This window comes from Ilyonectria robusta, assembly GCF_021365365.1.
Source record: "Ilyonectria robusta strain PMI_751 chromosome Unknown BGZ61scaffold_20, whole genome shotgun sequence".
Taxonomy (NCBI): domain Eukaryota; kingdom Fungi; phylum Ascomycota; class Sordariomycetes; order Hypocreales; family Nectriaceae; genus Ilyonectria; species Ilyonectria robusta.
Window position 1 is genome coordinate 91,541 of NW_025764454.1, and position 19,414 is coordinate 110,954.

General features: G+C 53.5%; 8 protein-coding genes and 1 non-coding gene across 9 annotated transcripts; 4 read left to right on the forward strand and 5 right to left on the reverse strand.

Moving 5' to 3' along the window:
* Positions 1-1,382: 1,382 nt before the first annotated feature.
* BGZ61DRAFT_536211 (uncharacterized protein) lies at positions 1,383-5,453 on the reverse strand (the record flags this gene model as incomplete). Its single annotated transcript, XM_046254360.1, has 3 exons — positions 1,383-2,056; positions 2,116-5,052; positions 5,123-5,453. 3 exons carry the CDS (start codon positions 5,451-5,453, stop codon positions 1,383-1,385), a joined length of 3,942 nt encoding a protein of 1,313 aa, XP_046099866.1.
* Positions 5,454-6,679: 1,226 nt separating this feature from the next.
* BGZ61DRAFT_536212 (uncharacterized protein) lies at positions 6,680-7,310 on the reverse strand (the record flags this gene model as incomplete). The annotated part of the gene is made up of 5 exons (XM_046254361.1): positions 6,680-6,691; positions 6,754-6,854; positions 6,914-7,031; positions 7,090-7,164; positions 7,212-7,310. The coding sequence occupies 5 exons, from the start codon at positions 7,308-7,310 to the stop codon at positions 6,680-6,682; spliced, it is 405 nt and encodes a 134-aa protein (XP_046099867.1).
* A 733-nt stretch (positions 7,311-8,043) lies between these two features.
* On the reverse strand, positions 8,044-9,950 carry BGZ61DRAFT_457987 (P-loop containing nucleoside triphosphate hydrolase protein). The gene is made up of 4 exons (XM_046246701.1): positions 9,597-9,950; positions 9,458-9,529; positions 8,918-9,403; positions 8,044-8,685 (listed from the first exon to the last, which is right to left on the reverse strand). Exons 1-4 carry the CDS (start codon positions 9,669-9,671, stop codon positions 8,134-8,136), a joined length of 1,185 nt encoding a protein of 394 aa, XP_046099868.1. The 5' UTR covers positions 9,672-9,950; the 3' UTR covers positions 8,044-8,133.
* Positions 9,951-10,122: 172 nt separating this feature from the next.
* Positions 10,123-11,481, forward strand: BGZ61DRAFT_426985 (PPPDE putative peptidase domain-containing protein). Its single transcript, XM_046243687.1, has 2 exons — positions 10,123-10,591; positions 10,667-11,481. Exons 1-2 carry the CDS (start codon positions 10,493-10,495, stop codon positions 11,306-11,308), a joined length of 741 nt encoding a protein of 246 aa, XP_046099869.1. The 5' UTR covers positions 10,123-10,492; the 3' UTR covers positions 11,309-11,481.
* BGZ61DRAFT_457991 (uncharacterized protein) lies at positions 11,482-12,417 on the reverse strand. Its single transcript, XM_046246702.1, has one exon. It carries the CDS (start codon positions 12,316-12,318, stop codon positions 11,575-11,577), a length of 744 nt encoding a protein of 247 aa, XP_046099870.1. The 5' UTR covers positions 12,319-12,417; the 3' UTR covers positions 11,482-11,574.
* Positions 12,418-12,470: 53 nt separating this feature from the next.
* BGZ61DRAFT_397157 (uncharacterized protein) lies at positions 12,471-14,693 on the forward strand. The gene is made up of 2 exons (XM_046242972.1): positions 12,471-13,546; positions 13,598-14,693. Exons 1-2 carry the CDS (start codon positions 12,579-12,581, stop codon positions 14,271-14,273), a joined length of 1,644 nt encoding a protein of 547 aa, XP_046099871.1. The 5' UTR covers positions 12,471-12,578; the 3' UTR covers positions 14,274-14,693.
* Positions 14,694-14,837: 144 nt separating this feature from the next.
* BGZ61DRAFT_457995 (uncharacterized protein) lies at positions 14,838-15,926 on the reverse strand. The gene is made up of 2 exons (XM_046246703.1): positions 15,566-15,926; positions 14,838-15,501 (listed from the first exon to the last, which is right to left on the reverse strand). Exons 1-2 carry the CDS (start codon positions 15,700-15,702, stop codon positions 14,940-14,942), a joined length of 699 nt encoding a protein of 232 aa, XP_046099872.1. The 5' UTR covers positions 15,703-15,926; the 3' UTR covers positions 14,838-14,939.
* A 1,113-nt stretch (positions 15,927-17,039) lies between these two features.
* Positions 17,040-17,133, forward strand: BGZ61DRAFT_t170. The gene has a single exon. It is a non-coding gene; the product is annotated as a tRNA-Ala (tRNA).
* A 1,533-nt stretch (positions 17,134-18,666) lies between these two features.
* BGZ61DRAFT_360718 (cytochrome b5-like heme/steroid binding domain-containing protein) lies at positions 18,667-19,143 on the forward strand (the record flags this gene model as incomplete). Its single annotated transcript, XM_046241203.1, has 1 exon — positions 18,667-19,143. A coding segment is annotated over one exon (477 nt), but the record flags the coding sequence as incomplete, so codon positions are not given.
* Between the last annotated feature and the right edge of the window lie 271 nt (positions 19,144-19,414).

Sequence of the window (19,414 nt, forward strand, 5' to 3'; positions counted from 1 at the left end):
TCCCTTGTCGACACAAGACTTGGTCGCATGCAGGAGAAAAAAAGTCTGGACTCTCCTCCCTGGTTCTCTGACGCCAACATCTGCATAGCCACATCATCAACAGCGTCCGTCACGCAGTCGGGTCATCGCAACTCCTGCACACAAAACCCTCAAAGCTCCGTGGAATTCCGTGTCCACCAATAGTTCCACGAAGGGAATGAACCAAAATGACCTAATGCTGCCGCTTTCGGCACATCCATGAGCATCAAATGTGTGCATTCATGGCGTCGGACAATGCAGACTAGAGTATCAATACTTTAAATTCTTTGTAAAGGATTAAATAAATAAGTACCTGTACACTCAAATCATTAGTGTATTCCCCAAGTACTAAAATAGCCATTACTGGAGTTTTAGCAAGTAAAGCACACATGCCCGTGGTCCCACTTATGGTCTTCTGGGATTATAAACGAAGTAACCGGCTCAGAAGGGTAAACTTAAGTTGGGCAATGCCAGTGTGGCCGTGATCTTGGCATTTCCACGTTGTCTGTCACCTCATCGAGCGTTTGCTGTTCCTTCTGTGATATTTCCAATCATCAGAACAGAAACCGGCAAGGAGAACCATCAGTATGGGCTGTAACTAACCCACGTCACGGGAACCATCGGCGTACATAGGACTAAGTGAGCCACAAACACTGAGAAATCAGGATTACTCCCATAGCCCTACCTAAAAGCAGCATTGTCATGGTTCTTTCTACACAAGAGTTTATTCTCATCATGCCTACGGAAAAGTGTACTATGATGCAAAACTCTATATCCCGAGAAATCACCAGATATTAACACTATGGGTGAATGAACAAACAGAGAAAAGAGTTGTGCGTGTATGCGGTCGCTGATCCCGCCTGGCCATGTCTATGCAGGCACACCGTAGGCCTTTGGTACTCCAGAAGATCTACCTATCCCAGTAATAGTCTAACAAACATGGGGGACAAGAGGACGAAGCCTCCCAAGGACGTCCTGCCTTGCCCTTGAATCCTTGAATCTCAAACTGCAAACCCCTTAAAGCTCCAGACGCTGACACAAATCCACAGGGTATCCGTCGATCCATCCTCCCATCCATCACCAACCCAGCACCCATCCACCACTAGAATCTGCATGTCCAACCCTGGGTCCGGGTGACGAACGGCCGCATCAACGGCCGCATACAGGCCAACAATATCCGCCTCATCCATAGCTCACCCACACCATCCCACGCCATCCCCGCGCCACTCATGGACGAGTCTCCGTATACTTCATCCCACACGTCTGGCATGGTGTTTCAACTGGCTTGGTTCCGTCTGACCATGGCTCTCTCGATGGATGCATCATGTGTCCACACTCACCACCGAGCTGCCTCGACTCGCCAATTACCCATCCTCGCCACCGCCCGCCGTCTCGTCCATTGCTGCCAGCTCAGCTTCTGTCATCCCGCGTTTTCTGGGCGAAGAGGGACCTGACGGTGTGACCCCGTTGCCTGACAAGTCCACCTCACGCTCCTCATTGCCTGCCCTCACTTTTCTCAGGCTTCGCAACATACCCTCTAGTTTCATCCGTTCTTGAACCACCATTCCCCGGGCGAATTCTCGAATCGCCCGTCGGCCCATTTTTTCATGCAGGTCCTGCCACCCTGCTAGTTCCCCTGCCACCGTCTGCTGTGTGTATCGCAGCTCTCTTGCCAGGTTCGCTGCCTCTTCTCGCGACTTGCGCGCACGTTCCTCCTTTTCGTCGTAGAGTCGCTGCCGAGTGTCATCCAAGAGTCCTAGTGGCCATCTCGACCGGTTCATGGTGCTATAATTTCTGTCCGCCTCTCGCTTTGCTGCTCTCATTTGTGATATGATGGCGGGCGGCCGAGACAACGAGGCCAACAGAGCCTGGACCGTTGATTGGAGAGCTAGGAATGTAGCGTGAAGGGTCCCCTGTGCATTTGACTGTGTTGGCATGATGGCCCTGACATACATCTCAAACGCATCCACGTGTTGTGGGGGGAGGAAGGGGAGCGTGGACACTGCTCGGTGCAGCAAAACCGACGAGTCGTACATGTCTAATCACTTTAGTTAGCAATTCGGCGTCATCGAACCATTGTGCAGCTCGGATGCTTACCTGCTACTACGAGTCCCAGGTTATTGGATCGTCTCGCGGCGCTCTTGGTCGAGTAGTTGACACTTCGAATCATCTCCCGGGCGTGGTTTACAAACTGCTCCACCTCCCTTACATCTTCCACTGGCTCGTATTCGTCCCTCACCTTCTCTACCCGCGTCTCAGCCTTGAGCAACGTCCGCTGCTCCATCGTTTCCAGCTGCAGCTCTGGTACCAGGAAGAACTCCCACAACATCTCGTGTGTCGCAAATGTGGGGTGCATGAGCATGATCTTCAGGAACCAGTCGGCTCGGGTCTGCATATCCCGTAGGATCGCCCTTGATGGCTTCGACGGTATCTGGAACGGCGATCGCACATCTGACATTGAGGGAATCCACGATGCTGGGTTCTCTAGCGCAAGTAGGGTGGGCAGGTGCTCAAAGTCGGAAAGTGATCGTCGACTAGTCGTAACCGTGTAGCTATCGTGGTCCGTGGGTGCTGCCGACTTGAGGACTAATCGCACCGTCGCGTCCTCCACAAAGAAGGCCCTCACCACCCCAGTGATGCGGGCGTCGCGTCCAGGAGGCATACTGAACAGAGCGAGATCGTCAATCTTGTTCCGCACGTCATCGTCCTTGGCCAGCTCAACTGCCGTAAGGCCCCGGACCTCTTTGGCTGACACGTCCACACGCGGGTCTGCAAAGAGTGACCGCACCATGTCGTATCTGCCATACTTGCTAGCCACCATCAACGCCGTGAACCTCTTTTCGTTTGTTGCATTCACATCCACGTCGCAGAACTGCAGGATCCTAAGCGCAAGGCTCGCATCGTTAATGATGTGTAGTAGCGTGTTCCCCTTTGCGTCAATATGTTCGTCAAGGTGCAGAGCGTGTCCATCGTGCTGGGCTACCATAGCTGCACTTAGACCAGCCTCAACCATTTCGCAGTAGTGGCCATGGTCATACGACCGACACAAGGCGAATAGAGGGGTCTGGCCATTCTTGTCCCGTTGCCTCCAGGGCACTAGTCGGCCGATTTTGTTGATCAAGTTCGGTGCATGAAAAAGGTAGTGGCCAACGCTGCGACCCCAGATATCTTGATGCGACAGGTATTCCGTCAATTGCGCGAGTGTCGCGTTGGACACAACAAATTCCAGAATGGTATCCGTAAGCTCCGTGTTGCCCAGCTGGATAGCAGCACTCAGTAAGGTTGTGTCTTCGCAGTTCATATCATCAAGAATGACGCGGGCAGGGAAATATTCTGAGAGCGAGAGGAGGTACTTCAGAGCTTCTAGTCGTTCTCCTTGAACTGCCATCATGAGAACCGATTCTCCGAAGGAGTTGTTGGTTTGGGACAGCCTTTCAACTGAGATGTCGCCTTCTAGAGCACTGCCAATAGTCCCGACACTTCCAGTGCGCGAGTGAAACGAGATCTCAGACCCTTCCGAGAGGCTCCGAGTGTCCATTGCTACCTTCTTAATTCTTCGAATAGGAAGATGGAAATCAGGCGTCTCGGCATTGCCATTCGTTTGGAAGGGGAACACATGACTCAGGCCTGATCCGTGAGAGAATCGCTCAGACAGTGTCAATGCTAGCGAAGGCCTTCTCGAAGTGCCACTCGGCAGATTCCTAGCCATGGACGCTCGCCGGCTAGATGTGGGCGATTCTGACAAATCATCCTCATCGTCCGCAGCACTCGCATCCGGCTCCATGATTTTCTTCAGATCATCAAGGCTCTCGCCCTTGGCCGCATCCCAGAGCGCTTTGTTCCTCCTACTAGCACGGCGCAGGCCAGCTGAATCAAGCACAAGATAGGCCAATACAGCCTCAAAAGTACTCAGCGCATATCCCAACTCACCGCTGTCGACGTCGTCAATGAATATAAAGTTTCGGACATAGATGAGTCGGGCTTGAAGCTGCTTGACCTGCGATCGGATAACCACGTAGAGAAGGAATGAGACCAGGGTATCGGCGTTAACAGTCATGATTGGTTTTTCTGCAGAAGCATCTGCAGGCACCGTCTGTGACTTGGATGTGTCCGTTAACTGGGAGACAATCTTGATGGTGGAGAGCAGCAGATCCAGCATGACCTGGGGGCATGTTGCCGCGGAAATTCTCTTAAACTCCTCCACAGCCGAGCTCAATTGGATAATAAGATCATGCTTGGCCTTGGATCCGCCATCAATGGCAATTCCCAGTTGAGAAATGTCGACAAATTGCATCTTCTTAATCTTAGCTTCAAGTTCCAGATCGTATGGTCGCTTGAGCGCGTTGAGCCGCGGGAAGAGCATGTGGTGAACATTCTCGGTTACATAACGCTCAATCAGTTTTTCGACAAGAGGTCCAGTCAAATCGGTTGTGGCACCCAGCAACGACAGCTGTTGTTTGTCCACACCCTGGAATAAATCGATAGCGGCGGTGACGGCGGTTTCGAGCGAGGCCCTCATGATATCCTCGTCATCCTCGGCATAGAAGTTCTCCGTCACCGGTAACCTACCAACCCCATCCTCTCCCGGCCTAGCCGGCATGTTGCTAGACCGAGCTTTTTTCATGGCACTCGTAAAGGGTCCATCTGGTTCAGGATCGGGGATGTGGGCGGCGGATGGAGGCGGAGGGAGTGGTTTGTGGAAGATATTGGTAAACTCAAGGAACAATTTCTCAAGGCCAGGTTGCATCTGCCGAGCGATCATCGGGAAACTGTTGAGCAAGTCGTGAAAGCTCTTGATGTCCTTTTTTCGTGGGGCCGCATTTTCGTTGGACTCGCCATTCGGGCCTTGCTTCTGCTCGGCGATCCTGCGCTTCCGTACACCGGGGACGAAGATGGCGGGGATGATCTTGACCTCCTCCCAGGTACCCACCAGGGGTCTCGATATAAAGTAAAGAAGCCATTGTCGTGGTTCGAAGACGTCAGGGTACCAGGTAGTATCGTTGAGGAGCTGGGCTTGAGCAAGCGTTTTAAAGCCTAGTGCAGAGAGTAAGCAAAAGGGGATATGGCAAGACGAGTGCTAGAGCTAAGTTAAGAGAGCGCGCACCTTTGTTACTGTAGACAAACGAGTCCTTAATGACAACACTCTTTCCATTGAGGGTAGAGAATTGTTTCGCCTTGCCCCTCACCTCGCGCAGGTTCTGGTTGCCGTCCTTGCCGCCCGCGACACCGGCCGGGCTGGGGATCTTGAGCACATGGCTGGCGAGGAAGTCCTCGGATGCGATGACCTCCCCGGGGGCAGTGCCGCTCTCGGTCTCGCGGTAGGAGAGGAGAACATCCGTTGAGGGCACCAGCAGAATATGGTGATGGACCGGGGTGCACTGGGCAGGGAGGGAGCTCTTGAAGAAGGCGGCCAGGTAGGGGTTTAGAGGTTGCATTCATTCGACTTGGGGGCGGCCGGTGTCAAGGCTGGGTCGGCTCCTGGAGGCCGCAAAAAGTCAGGATCGCGGATTGTAGGTCGCGGAGGGCGGGCGAAGGGCGCTGATGGATGGACCGGGCTGTGGATACATGCAGGGAGAAGCAATGGAGTTGGCGAGCTTGGTGATGGGGTTGGCGCGGAGTGAGTTGGTTCAACCCTGGTTCATTGCGGAGGCGTGGGATGATGACGGCAGCGGTTTCAGAGCGGAAGGGAGAGATGTCGGGCGCGGCGGTCGCGTGCGGGCGAGGTCGAGTTCGTGAGGACGGTAGGCTTGATTAGGAGGCGCGATAACGATGGGGTTGAACCGTATTTGGCGATGGTGTTGAGAAGAGCTGACCTCATCCACAACTGTCAAGGCGCTGCTCGGATCGGCCTAGGAACCTTGCGCTAGGATCACGGGCGTGCCCCTGGAAGGTGGTCCTGCCGGTACGTACCGCCTCGGCCGCCGCCAACGCCGCTCACGGCTAATTAGAGCGTCTACACAAGCCAACCGGGATTTTGTTAGTCCGGCTGATTCCGGCCTGGTCCTTGTCCACTATCACATGTTGCGGGCTGCCAAACGCGTGGTTCTTCAGCCACCTTTGTTGGGAATCGTTCGTCCACGAGGAACGCGGGCGAAGCAATCTACAACTCCGCTTTGCGGCTGATTCCTGGATGAGATGGCGAAGCTTGGGGGTTGTGGGGATAGCCCGGGGCAAGCAATACTACGTATGAAATAGCACACGCGCACTCAGACCAAAGAACCGCTTCAAACTGGGAATGGAGTCAGTCACATCAATGGAGTGATTGACTTGTTGTGAAACATTTACCGCCAAGCTGTCGAGTCCTAGTCTAGTCTAGGCCCAGCGGAGGAGCATGGTACTTGAATTCGCGTAGGAATTACTACGTCAACCGAACGGCACTAAGACACAGTTGGCTGTAGGGTAGGTGGGCACATTTATACGTCAATAAACCAATCCATGTAAATCATAACTGCAATTGGGAATTGCTTGCACTTGTGTTCTCTGTCTTTGTTGTCCTCTTGTAAGGTCTCTATTCGAGGTGAACGAGATTGATGCCCACATTTCGCCTTTCGTGATCTTTTAGGCAAATTCTCTTGGCCTCACGAGTTGTGCCTCAATTGCTCGCACTTATCCCTTTATCACCGTCGTTTTTGTTACCAAATGAGATTGATGATGCAGTAGATTAAATGCCATCCTATATTTAAAGTATTAGAATCAACATAGAGCAAGCCAGAAAAGAGGTGACCTGATACTTACCAAGTCGGGCCTCGAAACGGGCGGAGGCGAGTGCCCACGGACGTGAGCACTGCGAGGTGTCCAAACAGTCACGACGTTCCCCATGAGAGCTTTGTACCAGTCTAGCTCTAATTCAGTGCCCACCCATAATAATACTGGTCGATTCAGGAGAGGCCCTTACGCTCAACATCTCGTCGAGTATCGGCTGGCAGTGCACCAGACTTGAGACGCTCGAGTTCCAATCCGTGTGCCTGACTATAGTGATCGTGCAGGGCATGATAGGTCGGGAAACGCCAATTCTAGCGATACCTTTAGCTTCAACGTGGCATAGACTTGTCCTGGCTGGCAAATACTTACAATTGGACATATGGTTCCGTTTTGAAACCGGAATCGACAGTAGACCTCTCCTGGAGCTAGGAAAATGAGGCCGTCCTGTAAAAGGGTTAGAAGCTGGTACGAAAGTGATTATAATAACACACATTGTTTCTCGCCAACGGAGGGAGGATCACGTCTGGTCGTAAATTTCCCCTGGTGTACGCAATGTATGCCGCATTCTTCTTGTATGAAGTCGTAGTCATATTGAACCACAGAGTGTGCAATCAGAAGGAATGAGAAGAGAGGGAGGAAATGAAGCTACACATGGGAGATGTAACGTTTAAATAATTAGATTGACAGGCCTGAAACGCCGATTTTGAGAAGCAAGAGGTCATTCTCCATGAACAATATGTTGTCGCTAAACAACGAGAGTACAACTGGGAACACCAAGTTGAGTGCTGAGGAAAGTTTACATGAGGGGCACTTGCATAGCGTTAATGCTTGGTTTGAAAGACGCTGTTTCCCTAGGGCGTTGAGCATGGGACGAAAACATGCTAGTTTGCGGCCAATTTTGTACAGTGAATGACCCTGAGCATGTTCATGAACCGAGACCGACACCAGTTTACACCACAGGAACTCGAGATGAGAGCAGCGAAAAGCTCCCGTATGTTCTTGTCCTCAAACATAAACCAGCAACGGAACCTTCACTCCTTGTCTATGTATTCTGACCTCAGTCGTAAGACCTATCGTTGGAAGGGTAATTTGACTTGGCGAACGGTGTGCCTCTACCTTGGTGGTATTCAGAAAGAGACAACAAAGGATGCATGAAAACAAAAACGAAAAGCACAACGGATCATGCCTGATCTCCAAGGGGTCCTTTGCACACTGACCCAGGTCTAATGCACCAATGCGCAAGCAGGATAGTGGGGACCAGCACCTCTTCTCTCAGATGGACACACAAGTTTCACATGTATTGAGAAGGCATGAGGGATAATGGTGGGTGTTGACGGAATTTACTTCGTCACGTCATCACATTTAACTTTTTGACTATTTACTCATACCAAGGCAGGGTGAGATATTCACTCCTTAGCTCTTGGCAGCACCGGCTTTGATGTGCAGGATGTCACCGTCTTCTACGACGTACTCCTTGCCCTTGGTCATGACCTTGCCCTTGGCCTTGACCTCGGCCTCATCACCCATCTCGTGCAGGGTTTTGTAGGCGAAAACGAGAGCCTGAATAAAGGTCTTCTCGAAATCAGTGTGGATAACACCGGCGGCCTGGGGGGCCTTTGTGCCAGTACGGATGGTCCACTGGCGGACCTCATCGGGGCCAACGGTGAAGAAGCTGCCCAGCTGCAGAGTCTTGCGCATCTGGGTGATGACCTTGGGCAGAACAGAGTCGGCCCCAACAGTCTTCATCTCCTCCTTGGCCTCAGCCTCAGTCTCGAACTGAGTGAGTCGAGACTCGTAAGAGACTGAGATGGGGATGATGGGATCGCCCTTGGCATGCTCGTTGACCCACTCGGCAATCTTGGGAAGATGCTTGTTCTTCTTGCGGATAAAGTCCTTTTCAGACAAGTTGACGAGGTAGACAACGGGCTTGGCCGTGAGGAGCATCAGAGGGTTGATAACCTCGATCTGAAAGAGCAAAGTCAGCGGATGTACCACAAAACGATGATCCAAGTATAAATGAGAGAGTAAGATGCTATCAGAATGGGTTTTTTTTCTCACAATGCCTCTTGCGTTGTATATGTGAGGCAATCGACGAGCTGGGTTAAGATTCAGGCCGATTGGCCTTTTGTCATCATGTAAAGCAAGTGTTGGATGCAAAAGATGTGCAACGTGGTAAAAAAAAAAAGTGTTTACTTACTTCCTTGGGTCCCCAGACACCCTTGCGGATGTCCTTGCCATCGTTGAGCCAGGCAAGGATCTTCTCGATCGTATCCTGCTCTTGACGGGCCTTCTTCAGCTCCAGACTTTGACCACCCATGCGGGTCTTCTTCTTCTGGTTCTCGAGGGCCTTCTCAACGAACTCAATGTCCTTGAGTCGGAGCTCCTCGCTGATGATATCCAGATCTCGGGTGGGGTTCACGTCACCCTCAATGTGGATAATCTCTGCATCGTCGAAGCTTCGGACGACTTGGAAGATGGCGTCGACAGCGCGAATGTGGGACAAGAAGGCGTTTCCGAGACCAGCACCAGTGGATGAACCACGTGTGAGACCGGCAATATCGTAGACGGTCAAGTTGGCCGGGACGACCGACTTGGGCTTGTACTTCTCGACGAGCCAGTCGAACCGGTCATCGGGAACGATGACACGGGCTTCCTCAGGGTCGATGGTGGCATAGGGGAAGTTCTTGAAGCTGTCAGCACCCCGAATCTAGGGCGGCGAGGCGAGGGGGCTTCATACAGCTGGGTTACCAAGGTTGGACTTGGTGATGGCCTGGAACAGAGTGGATTTGCCGACGTTTGCAAGACCGACCTGTGAGGGATTAGCTTGGAAAACTGACAAAAATAGGACGACCATGAACTGGACGAAGGCCACGTACAATACCACTCTTCAAGTTGTTACCGGGCCGGCCCAGTGGGATCTTCTCCTCGACAACCTGCTTCTTGGGAGGCATCTTTCTTGATTTCGCGTAGCCGCGACGGGGAACGAAGACGACTAGACGCGAGGAAGTTGGAGTGAATCCAAGAGCTGCAGAGCTAGCTGCGCGAGGGGTAAAGAGAGAGAGAGAAGCGAAGAGGGAGGACGAGGCGAAGGGCTTCGTGATGAAGGAGGGGTTGGCAGCAGCCAACCTCAATCGCCTGGGACGGCTTCGTGTCTAGAGAAGCGCCTGGGAGAAGAAGAGAGAGGAGGAAAAAAGATTTCTCTTTGCGACGGGGAGAGCTTTGTAGAAAAGTGAGATGAGATGAGAATTTGACACCCCCACCTCGACAGTTTGGCGAGGTTGGGGCTCGTGCGCCCAATGTCGGAGGCCGAATGAACATTGTTCCGGCTGGGAATCCGGTTGTGGGAGCAACAACAACGTCATTGGCTGACGCAACACAGCCCACTCCCACCACTCTTCCTGTTGTGCATTTCCGAAGGCGGTTCGCTCGTCGCACGCTCGCATCAAGTGATGGTCCGGGGTGTTTGAGGCGCGGCTTTGAATCAGGCACAACTGTAGCCTCTCCGCATCTGTACTGCTTCCTTCTCCCTTTTCCCTTGTGTATCCCTATTGTACCATCACCTCCTTCTTCTTTGTGGTACTGTAATGATATTCCATTAAATCACACTCATCCTCGTCTCCTGTCCAAGCTTGAATCCTGCTTCACAGCCCCGCTTCACAAGCGTCCAAGTCCGGCCTTACGAGACACTGACGTCGCACTATCGCATCGCATCGATCGCAGCCTTTGGCGATACTGACATCGACTGACGCCCACCACCACTCACGCCGCCACCATGCCTCGGAAGAGCAAGAGCTCGTCTATCAACAGACATCGGTCTACGCTGTCTCTACAGAAGACTGAAATCACCATCCATGTCTACGACCTCCTCCCTGTGCGTAAACCTCTCCCTGCGGCGCAGCGCTTAACTGCCTCACTGGTCTTATGCTGACCCTTGTGCCATTGACAGCCCGGCCGACTCTCGTCGATCTTGTGGACAGTCGGTGCTTCGCTCCTTCACACCGGCGTCGTCATCGGAGACAAAGAATATGCTTACGGTGGTCACGAGAATCGCGGCACGACCGGGGTGTACTGGACCAAGCCAAAAACCGAACCTCCCGGAGGTACATTTCGCTGCGAGATCCTCCACGGCTTCACTCTCGCCACCGACGAAGAGATAGCAGCTGCGCTCAAATCCGCCTCGGACCAGTTCCCCGGAACTTCCTACAACCTCCTCACTAAGAACTGCAACCACTTTACATCTTACCTCTGCATGAAGCTCACGGGCCAACCCGGTCCTGCTTGGCTGAACCGTGCTGCCAGCATCGGAGTCGCATTGCCTTGTGTTGTCCCCCGAGAGTGGATCGAGCCTCCTGAGTACGATGGCGCCGACGGCGAGCTGCTTGGCGACTATGACGACTCCGACGAGCGATCTCGCATGCTTCGCCACTCCAGTTCGCACCTCTTGATGGATAGCCACGATGGAAGCGAAGACGGAAATTGGGATAGCGAGGAGGAAAGAAGGCGCGGGGGTAACGGGAAAGGGAAACAAGCCCTGAGAGACGCTGCGGGACGCCAACTTCCTGCGGCTGAGAGAGCTCCTCGGCACTAGACGACGGATCCTTAGTTTCCTATCGGGTTTCGGGTGCATTACTGTCTTTACTTTACAGGCGTCTGGGGTTTGGAGCCGGGCGCTCCTTTTGAAACCGGTCCACACGATACCAAGGGTTCTGGATTAGGAGCGAGTCATTCTTTCAAACAATTCCGAGGCAAACGGATTTGGGGTCTGTTTTTATTTGTATGGTACATTCGTACAGAGTATAGTACATCGGATTTCTATTCCACAGTAATCCCCGCACATCGTCAACCAGTTCGAGATTACAGACGTCTCGGCTTCTCGCTTCTGGTTCCGGCAAACTTGATTCTTGTCGAGTCGGCCACACGGACAATCTTGTCACGCAGCACCTTGCCCTCGGGGCTCATCAGCACTTTGAGCGCCGCCTCTCGTCCCTGGCCGAAACCTCGCATCACCACTTCTAGTCGCGAAATCTTCATGGGCCATCCGGTATGGATCAATCGCTCCAGGACGTACTTGGTCAATGAGTAGGCCGAATCGAAGGTGCCCCGGCGGGACTTGCGGAAGCCGATGTTGCCGCAGGATAGGGAGATGATGGGTTCGCGGTTTGGCTTCGTGCAGGTGATGTGGGTGTTGTGCTTGTGCGAGTAGATGTGGAAGTGGAATGGCTCCATGTCGTCCTCCTTGGCTTGCACCGTCCGGGGACCGCTGGCACCGAGCAGGCCTGAGTCGAGGCTGGACTTGCCGAGCGTCTTGAAGACGAGGCTCTGGGACAGGTTCGACATCGCATTGGGTTGAGCTGGCTGGGCTGCAGACGGCGGCTGTGCGGTGCCGTAGATGTTCTCGAGGAGCGAGGTCGAGCTGGGTCGTGCCACTCTGGTTCGGGGAGCTCGTGGAGGAGGAGGAGGGAAATCATCCGCCCGGCGGGCGCTGGTGTGCGACAGCGGTCGGGCCGCTTGGAAGGGGCATTTCAGCGCATTCGAAGTGGTTCGGGGGCTTCGGAAGAGCGATTGCGCCGCGAGGCGACTCGTCAATGGGCGGCTCATCTTGTACACATCACCGTCGGGGTTGGCGATCTTGAAGGGATCTAGCACTCCGATTTTTGCATAGACGGGATGAACCTCCGGCGCCACCCAATTCTGCCGAGGCTTTGCCGGCACGCCGCCTTCCTTTCCGCCCGCAACCGAGATCGCAGAACCAAAATTTCCTCCCGCGTATTCTACGTCCTTCCACATATCTTTTCTCCATCGCCCTTTAATCCACGATCAATCCCGTTCTGTGGAGGGCTCTTCGTGTTGTTGCAATCATGAATTCCCTTACGAGAAAGGCGGCGCACTCCGAAAACGCCCTGTCTCGGGCGTCCGTCCATCTGAGCTCGGCCGGCAGATCCCCTGCGTACCGACGATTAGCTTCTCAACTCTCCCAGAATGCTAGCCGCGATGGTGCCCGGCCACAGGGCTCAATTCTCTCTGGCGCAATTCGCTCGCCTTTGAGGTCCTCCTTCCTCCCATCCGAACTTCACTTTACTCCTGGCGTTCAATCTCGCCTCTTCCACGTCTCTAGCCAGCTCGCTCAAGACGAGAAGCCGAAGACGGAGCAGACCCCACCAGGGACGAAGGACAAAACGGCTGCCGAAAGCGAATCCGAGGCCAAGCCCCAGGAGACCGAGTCCAAGAAGACCGAAGAGGGCGAGAACGGTGACAAGGAGGGCAAAGAGCAGAAGGATGGTAAGGACGGCGAGGATGAGGGCAAGCAGGAGAAGAAGAAGGAAGATCTTCCCCCCCCCCCTCCTCATGGCGACAAGACTCCTTGGCAGGTGTTCATGGAGACTATGAACACTGAGTTCCAAAAGTCGCAAGAGTGGAACGAGTCGACCAAGCAGATTGGCGCTGCCGCCCACCAATTCTCCGAAAGCGAGTCAGTTCGACGTGCTCGTGAAGCCTACGAGAAGTCCACTGGTGCCATCACCGACACCGTCGGCGGGGCCGTCAAGACGACTGCCGGCGCCATTGGCAAGGGTGCCGCCTGGACCTGGGATACCTCGGTTGTTAAGGGTGTGCGCAAGGCCGCCAACGTCACCGGCGACGCCGTGGACAAGGCCACCCAGCCCATCCGCCAGACTGAGGCTTACAAGAACGTGAAGGATGTCATCGATGATGGCAGCTCTTCACGATACGGTGGTTGGGTCGAGAAGGAGGAGCGCCGTAAGCGAAGAGAGGCTCTGAATAAGCAGCGCGGTGCGGAGGGTGGGGAGGTCATGCAGGAGGACCCTGAGTAAGTTTTGCAATTTCTTGTCTCCCGGGAATACCTGCTAATGTTCAACAGAGCCGGCACCAACGTAACGCTCCACAAGGATGCCGCTTGGAAGGAGGCGTGGAGAGACTTCCGCGATACCAGCTCGTTCGTCCAGGGCATCTTCAGCATGAAGGGCAAGTACGAGGAGTCGGAAAACCCTCTCGTATCAACCGCTCGAAGCATCACCGACCGAATTGGCGGATTTTTCGCTGAGAACGAGACTGCCATGGTCATTAAGAAGTTCCGATCGATGGACCCCGCCTTCCAGGTTGAGCCCTTCCTGCAAGAGCTCCGGGAGTATATCCTCCCCGAGGTTCTGGATGCCTACGTCAAGGGTGAGACGGAAACGCTGAAGCTGTGGCTATCGGCCGCCCAGTACTCCGTCTACGAGGCCTTGACCAAGCAGTACCTCCAGGCCGGTATGAAGTCGGATGGACGTATCCTGGACATCAGGAACGTCGACATCCTCCGGGCTCGTATGCTGGATCCCGGTGAGGTGCCCGTCTTCATCATCACTTGCCGCACCCAGGAGGTGCATGTCTACCGCAACGCCAAGACCAACCAGCTTGCAGCAGGCATGGAGGACAAGGTGCAGCTAGTAACATACGCCATCGGCATCACCCGGGTGCCCGAGGACGTCAACAACCCTGAGACTCGGGGATGGCGTCTGATTGAGATGCAGAAGAGCGGCCGAGACTGGTACTGATCTCAGCGCGCTCACATCCGGCGTCATGGCGGGGAATGTTTTGTTGGATATAAAAAGACGGAGCGCGGTCGACCTGCGGCAGGGTTTGGCCAACATGTGTTAATAAATGTACAGTACGACCAATCATGTGGAAGATACCAGGGCTCTCGACATGACGAAAAAACAATTTATATAGGGGAGGATGGGGTTTTGGGCTGCATATCACCAAAAGGAAAACAACACGCCGCTCTGCTTGCCTCGAAGGGGAAACCGAGGCTTTGTATGTACGATTTACCTCTGTATAGGGGATGCGATGGGATGAGAGATGGGGGGGAACATGCATGGTTGGGGTTGAAGGCATAGACATTCAGATAAGGAATCCCTAAATCTGACCTCACGACATTTAATGCCGAATGATGATATGTCCTATTTCAATATGAGACTATACCATAAATACCCTTGAGCGTGAAAATTCATGATAATGGTCAAAGGAGGCCAATGAGAACGTGGATCGCAAAGCCAGCAAGGGGATGCCATTCTATTTTGAACAAGGAACTGTGTTGACCGATATACGATGAGATGGTCTTCAAGATAAAAGATGTTGTTGATTTATTCTAGTTTGACTCTGACTCTTATACAAGGAGATGACCATGCCTCATGCTTTGTCTCGCAATCGCTCATCCGCTTCTAGTTGTCCTCCTCACCCTCCTTCTCAACCTTCTCTACATCTTGCTCCTCGCTCTTTGTCTTCTTCCTTGCCGGCTCATCACCATCCACGGATTTTCCATCCTTTTCCTTCTCTTCATCCTGCTCCCGCAAGATCTTCCTTACCTCCATCAGCTCCAGCCCCAGCAGATTCAGCCCCCAAGACTCCTTGGCCGTCTCAGCATTCGCTGCTGTAAACCCGATTCCCCAGATGGAATCGTACGGGCTTGCTTCCACGATCGCGCGATCACCCGTTGCCAGCAGCATGGCTTTCAGAGATCCCTCAATGGGCAGCAGCTTGCGCTTTGTGCCCTTGCCCTTGGGAGTGGTGCTCTTGTGAAAGCCCTGCTCCGACACGGCTTGGGTGAACTTGAGGATGTTGCCCCGGCGGACGATGTCGCGCCGGTTCTTGTCCCAGACCTCATTGTCAAAGCCTTTGACCTTGCGGCCAAGCGCCTTGACCTTACGCGGGTGGTCGGCACGGAGAACCTGGAGGGCGACCGCGGGATCGTTGAACAGGAGAGCCTTGTGATGCATCATGTAGCTGAAGGAGTTGGATGAGCTCAGAGATTCAATCAACATACGTCAGCCCTTCTACCTGAACTTACTGCTCAGCCGTCTTGTATGTCTTCTTGGGATCCTCGTCGTCCTTGAACGGACAATCGTACCACTGTGACAGCCATCCTGTCTCACTGTCCGTTTCTCGCCAGAAGTAGAGCGGCTCAGGTGACGATGAATCTGACATTTTCTCAATTTTTGTTCCGGATTCCCAAATATTCAGGGTTTACGGTTGCAGTCATGAAAGTCGGAAGAAATCACGGTTCTATATACACCGTGAATTATGCATGCAGTGTTCAGTGGCTGCCTTGTCAGCCTTGTGGAGGCATTGTTTTAGCGCCGTGGTGGCTGAGTCCTCGCCGTTGACTCACGGCGCCTGAGGCTAGCAGGGGATTGGTATTGGATCTTGGCGGGGTTGATTCCTTGGTTGGCCTTGATAGCATTCGCCTGGATGATTTGGTTGTCAGTTGACCAGTTGCTGAAACTCTTGTATTTCCGTGGCACTCGTGGATGCCTCACATGACTGTTGAAGTGGGTGCTGTTGTATGGGTCTGCCGTGCACTGTGAATGGATCACAAGAGAGCGTGAGTCTAGGTAGGAGGAGGTAGCCTAAGAAGTACAAGGACTCTTGGTAGGCTAGGCCCTTGACGTAAATAAGACTTTTCTGCCTGTCCTTTTGGTAAACACTTTGGAAGCCAACGACGACCTGGCGGATTGTCACTACTGCTACAATGCCCTGACCATGAACTTTCGTCCGTGGGCGCCAAGATCTCTTATGACAAGAGAATTTATAATAAAACATAACCCCAGTATCATGTATCTAATTTAATAGGGCACTTAATTTAGGTGGGATAAATAGAAAATGGTCATGTCAATCGCGGCGGGCTGGTTTGAGCCAGCAGTGGCCGGAGCCGTGTCTCCACTTTCGGCCGTCACTCAGACCCGGCCCTCGGACTCGGACCCACCCGGCCAAAGTGTGGTGGAGGATCTGAATTGGCATTAGTTCGGCCGACCAATGGGTATGATGAATGCATGCTCTCGTACTCCATCTGCCAGAGGTGATCTGGGAAGAGTGTTGATCAATTTTGTGTCGGAGATGCAGGAGAATGAACGATGCTCTCTGATCTAGGACTAAGGTGAGATGAAAGAGGTAGGCATCATGGCTTGAGAGGGATTCCAATGCGTTGCTATCACTGTGTGGCGAGCGGCAACCTGGGAACTTCATGTATGCAACTGTCGCTACTTAAATTGTAGCTAGAGAGCCTTAGACAAGGCCTCGCCCCGCCGTGCCCATCACCCAGAGCAAGTCTAAGATGATCGTCTGTAACGACGCCGCAACAATGTCAATGAGGGACGAGGTGGGCCGTCCATTGGACAATGTAATAGCCTGGGTTCCCACACCACTATTCCGCAACTAGGCAACACTGTCAAGGGTGGGCTTCGGATGCAATCCTCCCGCCCCACAACACGCCCACATCCTGGAACGAGTATAATCAACTACAGGGACACGATATTTATCAACTAGGGGATTTGGTCTAGTGGTATGACATTTGTTTTGCATTGTCTAGTCGACTATAGTGACTACAAAAGGTCGGGGGTTCAATTCCCTCAATCTCCAAGTGATTCAACGGTGCGCGAGTCGCATCAATTATCCTTTTGCTCCGTGGAAGCGGGGACAATTTGGATCTTCTTTTTTTTGGTGATGAGTCGTGTTCTACTACGTAGTATATTATCAGGGACCATTGGGAACCAGCCGCCCACTTTATTGACAGCATTTTCATGTATGCGAGCATCAAGGTTGTGCCATCTGATGGTGTCACTGAAGTATCGCCGCCCACGAACTTTCCTAACTGGGGATCTCCTACCCAATTGGGACGTACCCGAGACCTTGTTGACCTCAACATTCACTTCAAGATGCTCTCCAATTCGACTGGGGACGTAGGGAAATACCACGTCATAGTAACAATTGGATCTCACATCGTAGTTAAGTACCTGAGAGATATGCCGTTTACTAGGATGCAGCGCTGCGACCATCAGCTGATGCTTGCGATTTGAACGGGACTGATTGGACGTGACGAGCCCCGGCACAGTACACACGAATACGACGGCGACAAGTCCCGAGATTGAATATGGGCATGAAAGACCAGGGTTTCACAAGAGGGACTTGCGACAATTGCGATGCGATTGCGTCGGACCAGACGATCCAATTCCATCGCCTTCCTTTTAACGCAACCCGCTGATGGCTGCGGCGTCTCAATTGCGGAATGGCCGGGTCGACAATGCCGGGGCTTCTCCGAATTCCGCCGCGGCCTCTCAGAACTCGCACTTCCGGCCGAGGCAGGCGAACTGCGGGTTAATAGCTATTCTCACGTACACGTATTGCCATTCGCACGCAGGAGAGACACCCGTTTGCTGGAGGCATCATGTTCATAAACTGACGTTTGGGCCGACTTGCGGACAGCTGTGTGAGCATGTAGACGTTGTGCTTCAAGGGAGCGAGAGAGGGGTATTTGGCCATCCGAGAAGATACAGAAGATGGAAAAATAAATACGTACAAGGGTATTGTTTGGCTTATTAGTATCTACCAAGCTATTCACGTTCGAGTGTGTCATATACGTGCAAATCGCAATAGGTGCGTGCGAACTGCAATGCTCTCTCTTGGTTACGTAGTCGGTCATCCGCAGCTGTCCCCCAGAAACTGGTGGGAGAGCTACTGTGTCGCTGTCGCGCAAGTGGGGTGGAACCCGACACCTTTAACCCAACATCTATCTCGGCCACGTCGGAGGATTGCAACCCTTCCTCCAAGTTCGCAGTTGCAAGCTACGCCGAATAATCCACCTCAACTCAACTTCGCGCACCGTACGCTTCGGGACTTGCTCTTGCACCTGGCCCGTTTGCGCCGCCGCCTGCTGTTCCGCCCTCCAGCTTGCAGCGCCTGGCTTCCAGCTTCGACCGTCTTCTCTTCACTTCTTCCGGCCTTCGCTCTTCTCTCCTCCGGCCTCCTCGCTCCGCAGACACATCGCACTCGTTAGCAATGGACCACGTTGAACGTCAGATGGCCGACGCCGCCCGAGGCTTTGACACGTATGTACCCTCTTCTCTGTCGCCTTCACCTTCATCTTGTCGTCACAGCACCCCGGACTAACAGTGCGACAGCTCATCCCTCGTCTCGCCTCTCAACCTCATCCTCCTCTCCGCCGTCCTCTACACCTGCTACGCCCTACTCCGCCCGTCCCCGCCGCCCACGCTCCCCCGCGACGCCCCCGCGACCGTCTTCCGCACCTACACGCCCCACACGCTGCTCCCCTACTCGGGCAAGGACGACAGCCCCGTGTACCTCGCCGTCCGCGGCCGCATCTTCGACGTCTCCCGCGGCCGCAACTTCTACGGCCCCGGCGGCCCCTACTCCAACTTTGCCGGCCGTGACGCCAGCCGCGGCCTCGCCTGCGGCAGCTTCGACGAGGACATGTTGACGGAGGACCTTGACGGGCCTCTGGATAAGCTCGAGGGCCTGGACAACGACCAGATGGAGGCCCTGCAGGGCTGGGAGGAGAGGTTCCTCGAGAAGTACGAGGTTGTGGGACGCCTGGTGTCCGTGGCCGACTTCGAGGCTACCAAGAAAGCTTGATGGATGGATGATCGAACAGCTTTATAGGAATGGCTAGGACAAACAACTGTGAAGACTCCAGAGGGAGAGTAGTCGATAAAGATACCAACTATGACATCTATTGCCTGATGATATCACATATATGGACCTCATCCTTTGAAATTGTTTACCTTATTGAAGAATACTCAATATTGTTTCGGTGAAAGTGCATCACCTCGGAGAGGCTACTAAGTCGCTTCCGGGCCCTGGTGTTATGGACAGGAAAAGGGTTAGGGATGGTATGAAATTGCTC